The 13,649-nt window shown below is 32.1% G+C and overlaps 1 protein-coding gene across 1 annotated transcript in view; it reads right to left on the reverse strand.

Moving 5' to 3' along the window:
* The window catches only part of LOC142330835 (uncharacterized), a 159,688-nt gene that overhangs the window by 3,603 nt on the left and 142,436 nt on the right, over window positions 1-13,649 (reverse strand). The window contains exons 13-15 of the mRNA XM_075376295.1: window positions 6,474-6,656; window positions 2,930-3,216; window positions 722-891 (exon numbers count right to left, since the gene is read on the reverse strand). Of these exons, the coding sequence (XP_075232410.1) occupies window positions 722-891; window positions 2,930-3,216; window positions 6,474-6,656 (640 nt within the window). The remainder of the gene's footprint in view (window positions 1-721; window positions 892-2,929; window positions 3,217-6,473; window positions 6,657-13,649) is intronic.

Consider the following 13,649-nt stretch of genomic DNA (forward strand, 5'->3'; position numbering starts at 1 on the left):
ATTATGTACATTTACAAGGTTTGAACTTCCAACCTTATTGATTTCTTAACAGGCCTATTTAAACAAAATATAAAAAAAAACACACGCATATATATATTTTACTGTAGATTAATTAGTTATATTTTTCTTATTTTGGTAGAAATTTCATTAATTTTATTACTTTTTTTTTACCTCTGGGTCTGCAGTTAAGCAATTTTCTTTCCCAGAGAAAAATGCTTAAAAAACCCTGTATAACCCTGAAAACCCCTGTTTCGCTGTGATGAATGCTTTGTAGTGTGTGTGTGAAAAATGCCATGCCTGACTGGGATTTGAACCCCGAACCTCCAGGTGAAAGGCCGAGATGCTACCACTTGCGCCACAGAGACCCAGTTCATTAATTTTATCTGGAATACCTTAAAATTCAAACTATCAAAGTGTTTTGATTTGGACTGAAAAATTTTCTTTCTCTATTGTATGATTTGATTTTTTAGATTCTTTCAGCTTGCTACTGGAAAAGATAATGCCTTTTGGTCAATTCAACCTGTTGCAATGCATTTATTTAATTAGTAGTTAACTTAAATTTTATACAGTTTAAAAAAAAACGATCCAGTGTCACACAATATCAGGGAATCAATTTGTGATGTTCCATGTAAGAAATTAAAACTTCTAAGATAAAGTAATTATGCTAAATTTAAACGCTATAGTTATTACATTATATTCTCAGAAAATATATTTTATTTACCTGGCACATGAGTGGGCCTCCAGAATCACCAAGACAAGCATCACGGCCACCTCTGTCGTAACCAGCACACAGCATATTCTCTGTTACTCTGTAAAGTGGTAAGAAGAGTGTTCGTTTTCGGCACTCAGTCGTTGATATAACAGGGAGTTGAACTTCTTGCAGTGTATCAGCTGGTAAAATTAAATGACTATTAAAGTATGAAATGGTGCTAAATATATTTGAGATAAAGTTAGGTTTTGTAAACCTTCTCATCAGGTTTGAACGTAAACCATGTACTTATTTGACACAAAATAATTGATTTTTTCTGTTTTCCAACTGTTCCTATTCTGTACTTTTATCACATACTTAATATTTAAATGGATAATTTTACTAGATATAAATAATTTGATTAGTTTCTTTGGCTTAGAACTTTTAGCTATATGCTTATACATATCACTTTTTCCTGTACTGGGGTCTAGTTACTTGTAGAATATAACCTTCATCCCAAATATCTTATTAACATCATTACATATATACATTACATATCTTAGTTTATAAAGAAATAAATTTTTGGCTGAAGAAGAATTTCTAAAATGTTTTATGAACTATTTTTTTTATATTATGTTTTTATGTTCCTTTTATATTGTGTTAAAAATGCATAGTCATTTTTAATATTAAATTTTATGTTAATAAATTTTTTTTATTTGTATTGGTCAACATTTCCTTAAAAGTGGAAATGATCTTTTTCCCAATATTCATTCTGTAAACTATAATTGGTCAACTCATGAGATTATAATGGTTGAATTTGTATTGATTCATTAGATATTTTTATTATTGTTATGGTTGACATTTTAACTGTACCCAAACTGCATATTTTTAAAACTCGTTTATTAAATGATTGAATATTAGAAATAGCCAAAAATATATATATATAGAACAAAAGAAGTAAACATAATTGTTAGTTATAATTTCACTCTGAATGTCATACAAAAAAAGTCAATGGATGATAGTAGTAAATTTATTAGACAAATAATTATTTTATTCTGATCAGTACATAATAATACATTACATAGTTCTGGAAAGGGTAGGTTTGCTACTCTACAGATAAATAATGAAACCGTCTATGTAGATGCCATTTGGTTGGATGGATCAAGTTGTAAAATCTTGATCGGAGCAGTGTCAGAAAGTAAAAAAAAATAAAAATTAATGATGATAAGAGTTCACATCTTACTAACAGTAAACAAATGACTTAATAATAAAGTATGTGAAAATGTTTGATAAAGTAAAATATATATACATATACAAATTTAGAAGCAGTACTAAAAATTATTTGAGCACAGGTTGTTTATACATGTCAGATGAAAGTGAAGAAAATTCAGGTTTGTTTTCTTTTACTATTAAAAATAGCAAAGGAAGAATGTATAATAAAACCTTTCTTGTTACGTTGAAGTATTGTGCTAGTTTGATAGAGATACAGATATTGTTTTTTTTTATTCAAAACTTTTGTTAGTATCTGAGCTTAAATCTAGTGAAGAATTATGAACAGTTGGTCCCTGATTGTGTTGATTACAATCCAATTCTATATCTTTGCAGTTACCTGTTAGGTTGTTACTTAGATTTTTTTTATTTAGGTAAAATCAAACTGTTATGGCTGGAAAAATTCAACCTTACAAACACAATAGTTGATGCAGTGTCTAGTTTAGGTGATACGTGTAGTCTTTTTAAAGTTATGTAGACATACGTAACTATCAATTTATTTAATTTAAAAAGAAAATCCTTTTATTTTAGTGGTGAAACTGCAGTTACATTTCAGAATAACTTTAAATCTTAATAAGTAATTTTATCATGTGTAAAACTAAGCTTACATTTTTGATGTAAAGTATGAAGGACATACAATATTTTTAATTTATTTCCTCTAAATAAAAAAAATAAAACATCAGATGATGAATTTATAATGTAGAATAGAAAAGTAAAAATCAATAAAACATAAAATGAGAAAGGATAATGTTCTATTGCTTAATAATGAGTATGTGAAAAAATAAATCTGAGGCTTTATTTATTACATGTTACAAATTATAAAGTGACGTTTTAGAAAAAAATCACTTCATTTTCCAATAATTCTTCAAATGATACCAAAATTGTTAAGTTGAAACAGAATGTCACTGTTTAAAGAATGCAGATAATTATAAGAGTAATTGTTAAATTATTACAGCTTAATAAATAACTTACGAAATATCCTGCCAACTTCAAAAAGCTGTCCCCATCCAACTACTGTACACATTGAACCATCCTTTATTGGGGTGCTTGGTGATGGTAGGCAAATTGGACGAACATAGTTAGAAAATTTTACTGGGGTTTTCATCTGAAGTAAAGAGATATCATTGATAAAGCCTGCGTCTATGTACCCTGGATGAAGCAAGATCCGAGACACTGGACGAAGCTGCTCATATGGTGAAGGAAGGCTGGTACCTCTACGTAAAGCACCAAGCCTTGCAACCCAATAATCTTCTAGTGCACTATAATGAAAAACATTATTTGTAATTTTATGGTCTGGTTTATTCATATTTTACTTAAAAAGTACTACTTACTTTTACTTAAAAATAGATTTTTTTTAAATATCATAATGATGATAACAGATATTTAAAAAAAAATGAAGAATTTGTAGCTTTATTCAATGAGGGTCATTCAAATATATTGTAAATTGAATTTATTTACATAGCTATATTGATATAGATAAAATTATAAATACCTTATTTTTCTACATAGTTTTCTTCAACAGATATACATTTTCTCCACCATATATCTAGCTTTCTGATCCCCTCATAAAAAAAAAATATGGCTGCCCCAACAACCAATTGCACACATAATGATTGACTCGTGCCATCATCTTCGAATCTTTCCCCTTTTAAAGCATTTTTCAGCAAACCAAACATCTGGAAATCACATGGTAACAAGTCTGACAGTACGGTTGGTGTTCAAGAGGTGTCCAATGAATTTTAGTGAGTCTGAGCTGCTGGACGATGGTACCGCCTGCACAGAATCCTGCTACTACGTGAACGTGACTAATGGAGTGGCTGGCAGGGTTACTCCCCTCCACACATATCCAACTAACTACCCACAGTGCTCCATCACATTCACTACTCTTCCTCAGTCAAAATTCCGGTTTATATTTGAATTACTGGTTGACTTGATTTGAATGATTTGATTAGTATAAGCACTAACTGTTATATATTTTTATGATAATATTATATTGTAGGAGACATATATATATATATATATATATTACACACAACACGAGTATATATATAAAACAGATTAATGTATCAGTATATACAGATAGATGTATGCACATAATTATTTGCTTCTTACTGCTGGGTTTTCTGTAACATAGCTTGGGCAGCTCTGATACATGGAATTTGCTGTTCTATATATTGTCTGAAACTGTCATGACCAAATAAATTTGTTTTACAAAGCAATTTCAGAGGAATTGGGGAGTACTCTGTGGTCCTCTGATCTGAGCATGCTGTGCAAATAGTTTCTGTTGCCAAGATATGGTATCTTTTCTGCAATATTATAATGGAGAACTGTTTATTATTTTTCTGGGTAATTTGTAGTGTTATCTGTGTGTACAATTTTATTATTATACTGTATAATTGATTTTTGTAATTTATATTTTTTTTGTTTTGCTCATAAATGGTCAAGAGACAAACCTTGAAAAGGGCCGACAAGATAGCCATTGAGAATGCCAAGGGAAAAGACTGGTAGAGCTCCTTATAAATATATAGAAGATTTTAGAGCTCCTTACAAATATATAGAAGAGAAACCTGGAATATCATACAGTTGTTTCATTAACTGAAGTCATTCCAGTGTGTCAGATAATAACATTTATAGAAATATATCAAGCATGTCTGAATATTTTGCTTGCTGATACTTCAGTGGGTTTATGCTTATTTAACAGAGAGTAAATCCCAGTGAAATGAAATGGTTGGTTTCCAAGATGAAATTTAGGAGGGCACCAAGTATTGAGCTAGTAACCTACTTAGGTAGCACATGTACTGTGATCAATTATCTAGGAACTGCTTGGGAGACTTTTCAGGGACTCACTAGAACTAATTTTGGACTTATGGTATATAGCTCTTAATTAGGGTGTTTCTAAAAGACAGAATGCTGGTGAAATCAGCTTCTTACTTATCTTTGGTAATTTGAGTACACATTAATATTGACTTAATTGGCTTCATAAAGGTAATTGGCAATAAGGAGAATTAGTGGAACATTACTCTAAAGGAAGGTCTGTGTATGAATTCATATTGAATTTGGGAGAGATTATATACCTCCAGTGTCAGTTAAGAGCAACAGTTGTTCAAACTCTGTCCAACCATGGTAATTTTTCAAAATTATGAGGTGATTTGGCCTATTAACTGATGAATTTTGTTCTTGTGATTTAAAATGCTTGACGTTTCATAGTCTGCTCTTGGAGGAGTAAGAGATCTCACTCTGGAACTTTTAAGTTACTAGGAAAACAGGCTTCCCATTAATAGCAAGGTCTTGTGGTATGAGTACATTGCTAAGCTGTGTGGGAGCTCTCAGTGTGGTGGCTATGTTCAATTACTATTGATAAAGTGGAGAAGCCTTGATTATTTTGTGAGCTGAATCAGTTGCTATCTAAATAAATTTGATGACTAATGGTGTGTGGCCACTTACTGGCATTAATGAACATGCAGCTAAATGGTCACTTGGGCAAGTGCAATCAGTACTTCATCAGTCAAGTAGTTTTACATGACTAAATTGGACTTTAATTTAATTGTTTTTGGATATGATGTGTGAGGATGATACTTGCTTGGGCAGGCCCTTGCAGGCTACATCCACCCTTTTGATTAAGTTTTAGTATTTTATTTATAAATGTATGGTCAGTCACCACTTTCAGTAATAATAAGAGTTCTTAAAGACAAAATCTGGATCTTTGCTGTTAGAAGATTACAGAGTAGACTGTGGGGTTACCCCACCGGGTTGGTCTAGTGGTGAACGCGTCTTCCCAAATTAGCTGATTTGGAAGTCGAGAGTTCCAGTGTTCAAGTCCTAGTAAAGCCAGTTATTTTTACACGGATTTGAATACTAGATCGTGGATACCGGTGTTCTTTGGTGGTTGGGTTTCAATTAACCACACATCTCAGGAATGGTCGAACTGAGAATGTACAAGACTACACTTCATTTACACTCATACATATCATCCTCATTCATCCTCTGAAGTATTATCTGAACGGTAGTTACCGGAGGCTAAACAGGAAAAAAGAAAGAGTAGACTGTGGGTAAATTTCAGTAAACTGATTACCAACACTCATTAGGCCATCAAATTTTATTCATTCTAAGCATATGCCTATGCCAGCCGTACCAGCTGTAGCCTTTCTTTTTCATCCACTATTGTACTCCCATCTTTCCTTACTTCTTCACTATGTACATGCTGTATACAAAAAATCTTACAGCATTGTGTAAGAAAATCACAACTGCCAATTGCTTTTTATTATTGTTATGGGTTATATTTAATGTTTCCTTTTTACAGTTTATATTAATTACAGTTTACTGATTACTTTTAATAGTTATATTATTATACTGTGATAAATGAATTCTGAAATTTCTCTTTTTTGTTCTGCTTAGAAATTGCCAACAGTGTTTCTTAACACCATTAAAACTGATTATACTATAAATACAGAATATAAGAAGTTTGAATTATTTGTAATGAAGTACTCAAACATAATTACAACATAGAAATACTTACTGATAAAAACAGTGTCCTGCGGATAATAACCATCTGTCTGAGATTAAAGTAGCTCCACACTGGAATTCACCTTCTTTATATAAGGCAGCCTGCCAAGGCCATGAACCTGGACTTGCATTTCCTCCTCCAACAATTCTTGAATGACGAAGACCTCGTCTTGCAGTTGAAGTAATGTTACTGGAACTATAAAAAAATGTATATTTAAAAAATTGTTTAATTAATTAATCCTTGTCTCATAAAACTGTGCAGCAGATATAAATATGAATTCAGCATGTATGAGTAATGTCTAGTAGTTTAGAGTCACTCACTCCCAGATGGAAGTTCAGCCCTTGGGATTGCCACATACAAACAAACTGTGTCCTTTTTTAATCATATATTCGTAGATATATCGTTTTATTTTTTCTTATTCAACTGATTTTTTATCATTATCCTTCTTTTTACTTTCTTTATATAAGATTTATTTAATTTATAAGTTTTAAACTATTATTTATTACTGTTACTAGTCATTATTATAATGATTACCATTATTAGTAGTCGTTAGTATCTATAGGGATGCAGTGATACTGCCTTCTAGCATTGTTTAACTTTGGTAATTTGTGAGAAATGGTTTATTAAATGTTTCTTTTCCCATTGCCGTTTTCCATCCATGCTTCGCAACTTTCGATTTTCAGTATGTTGCTCTCTGAAATCTTCCAGCTGTTTAATCATCTGGTTAAAATGAATTCAGCTTTCCATTTTATTCAGGACCTACATATTATAAATTCAGTAATCTTCTTATTAATAAAAAGATTTGGATTTGTTGAGTAGTAAAGATAAAATTATACCCAATAAAATATTTAATATAAACAATAATTTCCTGTAATACTCAATGCTGAACTAAACAGATTGATAAAAGAATTCAAAAATAAGTGACATGAATGAACAAAGAAACACATCTCATTTAGGATGACCATCAGGGTGTTTAAAGTAATAGTATATGTTGAAACAAAATTCTCAAACAATTTTTTTGTTTTTGACATTTTAGTGTATAATAATATTTTGTCACAGGGAGAAAGTTATCTCTTAATAAGCTAGATCTGTAAACTTTTGGAACTAAAAAATAACTACTGTACCAACCATGTTAGAACTTCAGAATTGATAATAAAACTAACTATGAGCAGTAGTTTAATCAATACCCCAGTACTTGAGGAAAGAGAAATTGTACAAGTAGAAATGAAAAAGTCTACAGAAAAAGAATAAAAAGCAAGTTAAATGAGGTTTATTTACACAAATTTTCAAAAAATTAAATGGTACACAATAATTTAGTCAAACTTTTAAGCTAAAATAAATTTATAATAAATAATTTATAAATTTACAGTAAAGGGCATGAATCTTGAAGCTTAGCACTGAGTCAACTAAAACTGCTGTAGTTGACATTCTGTTACCTGTTGTAACATACGGTTCACTGCAGAACTGCCTGTATATGTATACACTACTTAAAACTAGCACTACTAATGTTTATTATTATTATCATCATCATCATAATTATTATTTCATTCATTTTAATATTAATTATTGGCATAATTAATATTAAATAATATAATTCACTTTTAATTGATAATGTACAGATACGTAGCTTATAAAAAAAACAACTTGTTTTTCAACTAATATTATGCTGATCCAGTGATGAATTGCAATTAACTGAAATTATATAAATTGTTTTATTGAACTTTAGAAAAAATAAAAGGCTTAGCTACTGCATGTTTTACAACAAATTTAAATAATACACAAATTTTACAAAAATAAAAATAAGCACAACACTTTAGCATCTAAAGAAGTTGAACGTCATCATCGAAATTACTAAATTTTGAATTTCCAGTGTCGTCACTTTCACTACTACTATAATCTTACAAAGAAATTTGAAAAGATTCTGTAGTGTTGTCAATTATGTGCTGCTGTCTATTTTATTCATTTTCATTTTTTGTACTTTGCAATAAGGCTTCCAATGTGATGCATCCATCTTAGAAAATTTATTTTCAGCAATCCGTTCAACATTGTTAAAGTCAAAAGTGACATTGTGGCTTCCAATGTATTGTTTTACTTTAGACCAAACCATTTCAATAGGGTTTAAGGCTGCGTGGTAACAGGGATAATCATAACACTTCATGGCTGTTTTTCTTAGCAATTTCATCAAACATAAACACTATTTTTCTTTGTTCCTTTTAATTAATTCGTATAGTTGAGGTTTCAGCATAGTAGATGAGAATGGAATGCGATAATTATGTAACCTGTCCTGCATTTCTTGTTTTCTTGTATTGGATATGGGTAATTTTTCTTGCAATGTTCTGTGATAAGATGCGTTGTCTACAGAATTTTCGGGAAGATTTTACATTATTTTTTATTCAGCTTATTTTAAGTAATTATTTGCATTCATAAAGTTGTGTTTATGAATGCAAATATAGTCGCCAGTTGTTGCATTTGCTCTCCAGGTTAATATATTTCATGTAATTAATCTATTTCACCTCCAGCTTGTACAAATATAATAATCTACTGCCTTTAGAAATTGGAGTTAGAAGTCCTCCCCCTGAAGCATTCCTCCATGATTTCATTGTGAGGTATGACTTGAAAAATATGTGTTTCAAAGGTATACAATCGGCTTGCGTGGCTCTGAATTTTTTGATTACATTTACGTACTGTATTCGTTTAATCCTACCTAATGTCATAATAACAAGTTTCCTATTGTTTTCAGTTTTTCCCATTTGAAATCCAGTTGTAGAATTCTTCTTAGGCTTTTTTACTTCCTGAGAATTGTATTTGGTCTTTTAGATGCACCAGCAGTTTTGGAATGATGGGCAACTGTTTTTCTTTGAGATGAAATTTCTTTATGGTCCTTCTCACTACGCACATGTCAAAATCATCTAGGCTTGTTACTGGTTTATCGCAGATTTTATATTTTCTTGATGTACTGAAAAAAGTAGAATCCTTTGATGGGTTTTCTTGTAATTTTTTTTAATAACTCCTTTTTCTGTTTTTTTACTCTTTGAACTTGCAGTCATGATATTTTCACACAGCTTTTGTTCTTTCTTCACTCTTTTGTATCGGAATAATATACTTGTTATCATTTCCTGATTTTCCAAATTTACTTGCTTCTGCTTTTTTCATGAATTTGCACACATTATTAATTCCCAAGATTGCCGTCTTAATTTTTTTGAGTCACAGTCGATTTAAGTTCAATCATGCTGCTTGCTACTACAAATCAAATAAAAATTTAACCTATAATACAGGGTGGCACACGAAATGATACAACATCTGCTTTGGCAGTAATTGTTTAGGTTAATTATTAATGTATTTTATGTTGGCAGAAGAGATAGCAGTTCATGAATACTAGTTTCTTCTCGTTTTGAGTGTACTGTTTGTGTATCATTCCATGATGGCAGACAAACGAAGAGTGACTGCTGAACAGCGCGTAAAGACTGTTGTTTTTAATGAAATGAATGTTTAATGAAATAAGTGTGGTGCTTACACAAAGACGGTTTCATGCACATTTTCAAACTCGGTGGTCGCTCTCATATAAAATAATATGTCTAGACTTTATAAAAAATCCTTTAGTGATGGTTCAGAGTATTTGAGAGTAAGCGTGAACGGCCTGCCGATGTTCGTTCTCTACAGAATGTTGAAGCTGTCAAAGCAACATTGCTGAGGAGCCCAGACAAATTAACAAGAAAAGCAGTAGCACAATTGGGATTTCTAGGTGATCTGTGCAGTGAATTTTAAAAACTGCTTTGCATTTTTATCCATAGAAAATAACAATATGTCCTAAATTATCAGTTGACAACAAAGCCCAAAGAATGGCATTCACTGAATGGCCTGTGAACCAAGATTGTTTGACTTTCAGATGAGGCACACTTTCACCTACACAGGGTTGTTAATAAACAAAATGTGCATTTTTGGACTTCCAAAAATCCACACATGCTTCATGAAAAGGTGCATCATGCTCCAAGAATTATGATATGGGCTGCTATCTCAAGTCATGGGGTTATAGGCATGGGGTTCTTTTTTGAACAGACAGTGAACAGTGAACATTAGCTAAACATGCTGGATAATAATTTTGTTCCTCAGCTTCTTGCAGAAGGATTTCAATTAGAAAATGAGTGGTTCATGCAGGATGGAGCCACAGTTAATGTTGTTTTATACTTTCTGCATGAAACTTTTAATGCAAATGTCATTTCAGACTGATTTCCTAATTGTTTAGCGTGTGGACAGAACTGGCCCCTGAACAGTCTTGATTTCAATCTATGTGATTATTTTCTTTGGGAATTTCTAAAGGAAAAGATTTTCCCTAAACATCCTTGTACAGTGATGGAACTGCGAGTGCTGATCATTGAGGTATGCAACGAGATAACTGAGGTTATGTGCTGTTGAGTTATTAACAACGTAGGAGTTCATATTAAAGAAGTTGCTAGATGTGATGGTGGTTATATTGAACATGTGATAAGCAGAATATAATCCCCAGGTACATAATAAATACATTGTATTTTACATTTCTGTATTGCGATTCAAATAAATATTTTCCAACAAAACCAAATGTTGGATCATTTCATGCGTCACCCGGAATATACACATATAAATCAAGAAAAGCAAAATGCATGACTGGCGAAACGCATTCAATAGATGAACAAAACTGACTGACATTATTATTACGTAAACCTGTCAACTTTAATGTATTCTTTAAATAGAATAAATATAGTACTTGTTTTTATTTTCTATATTATGCTAGCTATCGATGTACTGTTAGTCAGCTAATTATAAAGATTCATTTATAACCATTACTTATACTTATAAAATTGTTTCTTTTAAAACAAAGTGTTGATTTTACATTTATCAGTTTTGTCAACATGCATCATTTGTAATTTTTAATCGCTGTGTCAAAAATTATTTTGATTTAGATTAGAAATGCCTATAACATTTTCATACAGTAATTAAAAGTGAAATAATTCAGGATAATTTTATTTTAATTGTAATTAATATTATAAAATGAATTTTGAACTTAACATTGTTTTGGGATTGTTAAATAAGATTTACTTTTGATGTAAATTGTAAAATGATTGGGAATGAGATCGAATCGTGAATTGATTAATTTTTCCATTTTGTAAACACCGATATGAAAAATGTTTGTTGAATCGTTGATATTCAGTATATTAGCTGCTTGACTACAAACTTTAGATTTCATGTCCCCTACTGTATATCTGTAGTTGTAACTATAATTATAAATTTAACTATGTTATGTATATTCAGTTTTGAGATGCTAAAGCACCAATTTTTATTTTAACGAATCTTTATCTAGGAATTGTACATAGATAATAAATATTTAATAATTTAGTAATGTAAGGTATGATATTGGCTCTATGGTTAATAAAATAAATTTGCTTTATTTCATCAAATAACTCATAAGATAACTAAATGTTTTTGATAATAAAAATAGGACCATGTATATTATAGAAAAAAAAAATCACTCATTTATAAGAGTAGTAGTAAAAACAATACCTGGGTACTGGGCCAAACAATAATCTGTTTTCCTTACAATTAGAAAATCTCAGAGAGTAGCACACTGAAAATGGAAAGTTATGAAGTAAGGATAAATGCCATTAAGAAAATCACATATACGTAATAAACCAATACCTATGGATCACAAAAACTGTTTAAAACTTGCTAGTTAGTTCACCAAACTGTTTTTTGTATTTTCAATTCCTTCTTAGTTGCTCTTCTTCCAGTTTATCTTTAACTGATTTCTATAATCAAGAATACCTTTCTCCTCCTTAAAATTGCCTTATGTATTGTTTTATTATATTTTTTATCTTCAGTTTCTTTTCCCCTTCTTAGCACATTGTAACTATTTAGTCAATTATCCATTAGTAAAACAAAATTGAATTTTTTTTTTTTTTTATTCTGTAACTTATTTCTGTGTTTTTCTTAGGAATTAAAGAAACCAAATGTTTTGAAAGCAATGTTATTTCGGATTCCCAATTAGCTAGGTTCTAGAAATGAGGAGCTGGCTGTTATTTTATTGTTTGCCGTCGAATGGGTTCGACGGCACGTGGCACTTATGGTAGCCCTGAAAAGGGTCGTTTTTGTCGTCGATTGGTTTCGACGGCTCGTAATTCATAATCTTGTGGTGGCCTTGAAAAGGGCTGTTTTTTGCGTTAGCAGAAGAGCTGTTTGGTCCGGAAGCTGGTCTCCGTCGAAGTCGTACCGGGATTCTCCTCAGCGGTAGTTGGGTCCCCACTACAGCGTGGCCCCCCGAGTCGGGTCGGGAGCGGTCGTATTTCGCCGGCGCGGCCGCGGCGGTTCTTCCCGAGCAATCCCACGCTGGGTCGGCTACTGCGGCTGAGTCCGCCGGCCAGGACGATTGAGGCCCGGCGAGCTGGAACGGGAAGGTAGCGTCGGCATCCAGCGGCTCCCTTGGTGGGCCGGCGAGGCCTGCTGCTCCGGAGGGGATGTTGGCATCCGCTGGGAGGTCCCACGTTGGGGCGGCCAGGGAACTTCTTCCATCTTCTTCTTGGTCTTCTCCAGGCGGTGGTCGACGATGAATTGAAAATTCACTCTCGTGCACGTTCTTTTATTGGAGCCTGAAAGTGGTGGGGCTGCAGCGCCGCTATAGTGGGAGATCTGCGCGGTGGGAGTGATGCTGTATTAGCGCGTATGTATACCGTGAGGTAGCTCTCATCATTGCCACCGTGTTCGCCCGCAGATATTAAATTAGGCATATATGTGGTAACACGTTAAAAAAAAAAAAATTGTCTGTCAGAGAATAATCGGCTATTATATTTTTTTAGTCTGTATTACTGTACTCAATTATTATGATTGATAAATTAATTTAAAAACCGACAAGGCAGAATTGATATTCGTGGAGGAGCGCAGCATTGTTGTTTTGTGTGGTTGTAGACAGAGATGGAAATATTACACAACATCAATATTCATCACATCACAATATTACATCAGCAGGACTAAGCCCAGACTGTCTGGGCTTAGTCCTGTTGAACAAACTGACATGCTTATCAGTCTGTTCTAAACAAGAAATAACTGTTTAAAATAGATTACTGTATTTTTTAGATCCTGTAATTTCTTTCTGATTACAGTAATAACGCTATTAAAAATATTAATTTACATTACTGCATTCATAAATGAAATAAATTTAAC

Source organism: Lycorma delicatula, chromosome 1, assembly GCF_047948215.1.
Source record: "Lycorma delicatula isolate Av1 chromosome 1, ASM4794821v1, whole genome shotgun sequence".
NCBI lineage: Eukaryota > Metazoa > Arthropoda > Insecta > Hemiptera > Fulgoridae > Lycorma > Lycorma delicatula.